At 44.1% G+C, this 3445-nt stretch overlaps 1 protein-coding gene across 1 annotated transcript; it reads right to left on the reverse strand.

The window, feature by feature from the left end:
• Window positions 1-527: 527 nt before the first annotated feature.
• LOC134368182 (melanoma antigen preferentially expressed in tumors-like) lies at window positions 528-3199 on the reverse strand. Its single transcript, XM_063084726.1, has 3 exons — window positions 2910-3199; window positions 1849-2448; window positions 528-1041 (listed from the first exon to the last, which is right to left on the reverse strand). Exons 1-3 carry the CDS (start codon window positions 3197-3199, stop codon window positions 528-530), a joined length of 1404 nt encoding a protein of 467 aa, XP_062940796.1.
• Between the last annotated feature and the right edge of the window lie 246 nt (window positions 3200-3445).

Consider the following 3445-nt stretch of genomic DNA (forward strand, 5'->3'; position numbering starts at 1 on the left):
ACATAGGTTTGGTTTGTTTGTTTTGGTTTGTTTTTTTTTCCTTTTCGATGCAAATAGTTTCTCATAAGCAGCCTAAGGCCGTCATAAATATGAGAAGTTTAAAGGACCTTGGAGGGTAAAATTATTGGCTTCAATAACCACCAACTATTCCAAAATATCATCAAGAAAAGGTTTCAACTCTTTTGACTTGTGTCAAGTACCCGTAAGTGAACCAATTAGTCTGGACAGGGAAATGGTATACCATGACTAGGTCAGCCAAGGTCACATACCCAACACTGTGGTCAGGAGCAAGGAGGAGGATTTGGAGGACAATGGGTAAGAGACCCATAGGACCTCTCAAAGCCCTCTGTTTTCTTTAGATTTCTTTATTTTTATAGAGGTCAGTTACACATGGAATCTTCCTAACGCGAGGTTCCTGGAACTATAAAATTTTACATATGTGTCTCAAAACTTGGGCATCAGGTGAGAACACTACGTGCTTTAATGGCCACACGTCAGTGTTAAATCAAGTCCTTGTACCATGAAAATCACTCAGGAGAACTGGTCCAGCGCATGTCATTCCGCTTTACCACCTGCAGCATCGCCTTCAATTGGGCCTGCACTTCAGAAAGCTTCTGTCGGTTCAAACTGCGAGGATTATGCAATTGTTCATAGCAATGGACAGGGACAGGATAAATTACACGCTTCAGCTCCGTCAGGTTTGTTAAGTGCTGCAGAAGACTGGTGAGCACACGCATTGTAATGGGGTTGGAGGCGAAGCTAAAGACACAGAGGTGGGAACAGCGGCTCAGGGCCGGAATGACAGCAGTGAGAGTAGAATCAGTTATCAGGCAACTAGTTATCTGTAGATACTCCAGGGTGCCTGAGACACTTGCCAGCAGAGTCTGGAAGGACTCAGAAAGTTCCCAGGATATCTCGACGTTGCTGAGACTCAGCAATCTTAGATGGGTGGCTGCAGGGCTCTGGGACAGGACAGTGATGCCACTGTTAGAAAGTCCACAGAAAGAGAGATACAATGCATCCAACTGAGGTGGCAGGCATCTGTAGACAGAAAAAAGAAAGTTATTTCTGCACAATGAGGATTGGACGAGGACAAGGAGTCCTGAGTTAGAGGTATCTACGGCTCTAGAATAAACTAATTTGCACATATGTTGCAACAGCAGTTAACAATGTGGGCTTTGGAATCAGACTCTAAGAAAATTACTTTTCCACTCTCAGATACAGTTTCTTAAATTTTTAAACATTCACAATAGCAACTATTATGTAGAGTTGTGGGAAAGATTAAGTGGAAAAAAATTTAATGCACTTAGTACTTACAATGAAATCAATGGTGGATTTAGTTTACTTATTTGGTGGGGAGGGAACTGGGAAAGCAGTCAACTAAGGATTCCCTTTGACCAAAACCCAAATGACGAGCTCTCTACTCAGGGCCTAATGCTTGGGTAAAATACAGGAGCAAAATGATCTGGCAGTATTAACTGTTCTAGCCAGACCATGATGAGGTGCATCAGTGCCACAGCATAAAACATTTCTCCATCTGAACGTCTCCCCTTCCTCCCTAAAAGGCTGTAAACTCCAAGGGGAGAAGGACTGGGTCTTTTTCACCAATGTATCTACAGACTTATCATGGTGTCTGCACATGGTCGACTGACTGACTGAATGAATGAATGATCACATCTTACTTTTCTAGTTTCTCTAGCCTGGCCAGTTTCATACACCCAGCAGTGCCCATATTGAGGTGGAAGGAGGAATGGGTTACAAGGAGATTAGGAATATCCAAGAATGGTTGCTCTCCTGTCTTAACAACGGGGTGGTTCAGGGAACCCAGGTCTTTCCCCAGCTCCTCACCTGAGCAGTTCCTGAAGCGGATGCGTGCGGCAGGAATGCAAACGGATCTGCTGAAGGGTGTTTATCTGCCCAAGATGGGTGAGAAAAGTCCCAAAGCTTCTCCTCACACAAGATGTAAAACGGATGTGAGACATACTAAGGCTGTGGAGGTGGGTCATCTGAGCCAAAAGGGTGGTGACTTGACTCAGATAAATGTCATCCACTTTCAGGTGACCAATGCATCCCATATCCAGAAGCTGCAGGATGTGTTCATGGGCAAGCCTTCCATCAAATTGCAAAACTCTGCAGCAGAGGTGCAAGGACCCAAAGCTCTGCTCTACTTTATTTCGAAGTAAAGAAAGAAATCGCCCTGTTCTCCAGGTACCGTCTAGGGAAATGTTCACTAATAATTCCACAGGTTCCCTGGATGACTGAGGCTCAGACTCTGAATTTACAGTTCCGGGGCACCTAACTCTTTGTGGGGCTTCTTCTGTTTTCACGATAGAGTGCTGAGAGTGAACACATGAATGAAAACAGAAAGGGAATGTGGTCCTGATCTCAGAGCATGTGGTCCTGCAGCCTGGATTCTGCCTTAAATCTAGAATCCTCAGTTTTGGCCCCCTGTAAAGAGAGGAGAAGACAGAATATCTGAGAGGTAGCTGATTTTAATACAACCCAGCAGGATCAATGATGGGAAGCTGAAACAAAATCCCTTTATCCCTGGTCTTCAGTCCATACACCATTTACCAACAAAGCCTTTTCCATAAAAATTTAGCGCCTTTCTTTCTTTTCCCCATCTTTTCTTCTCTTCTGATGATCCCAGTCTCAATGCCCATGTCCTTTTTCCATGTAATCATACCCAGGAGGCAAATCTATTAATAGTATCCTCAATCCCTTCTGTTCCATAATCAACTCTGTAAGACATTAGAGTCCTTAAGGTGACCCCAAATGTTCCACCAACAGCCTCACAGAGATCCTCAGCATTCACCATTAACTACCTTTGAAAGACTGTTAGGCCGTCTCCTACGCCCGTCTCATACCCTCCTGCTGACTCACTATGTCTCTATTATACATAGTCTTACCAAGAAGAAGAGTTCTGGGCAGGAAGGATCTGTAGACCGTCAATCATAGCTTCGAAATTGTCATATTGTGACTCCCGTACTCTCAATGTCCCGACGTGGAGACAGGGATAGGGCCAAATCCTCACCATTTCCCTCAGTACCTTCTTATGACCACCCAAGAAGGCGGCAGTGAAAAACGGAGCGAACATGACTCTTGGGAGCTCTTCAAGGGCATGGATAGCTACACATTCATTACTCAGCAGACTTCGTACAGCAAGGTCTAGTAGTGTGGCTGGGGCGTTTTTGTCCATCTTTATGAACCTGCTTCAGAGTGAAGAATATTTACAAATCCTTAGAAGACATCCACAGTCCCTTATCTGCCACCAAGGTTAGCAGTGGAGAAAATATTTATTGAATAAATACTTGGGTATTTCAGACAGTTCATGAAAAGATCCGTATTATCTTTTAATTCTGTTTTTCCATGAACTTTTTGAAGTACCCTTGTAGATGGTGAATCAGGCAGCCACCTCAGGAGACCTCCACTGTAGACATAGAAT

The sequence above is a fragment of the Cynocephalus volans genome, chromosome X, assembly GCF_027409185.1.
Source record: "Cynocephalus volans isolate mCynVol1 chromosome X, mCynVol1.pri, whole genome shotgun sequence".
Lineage (NCBI taxonomy): Eukaryota > Metazoa > Chordata > Mammalia > Dermoptera > Cynocephalidae > Cynocephalus > Cynocephalus volans.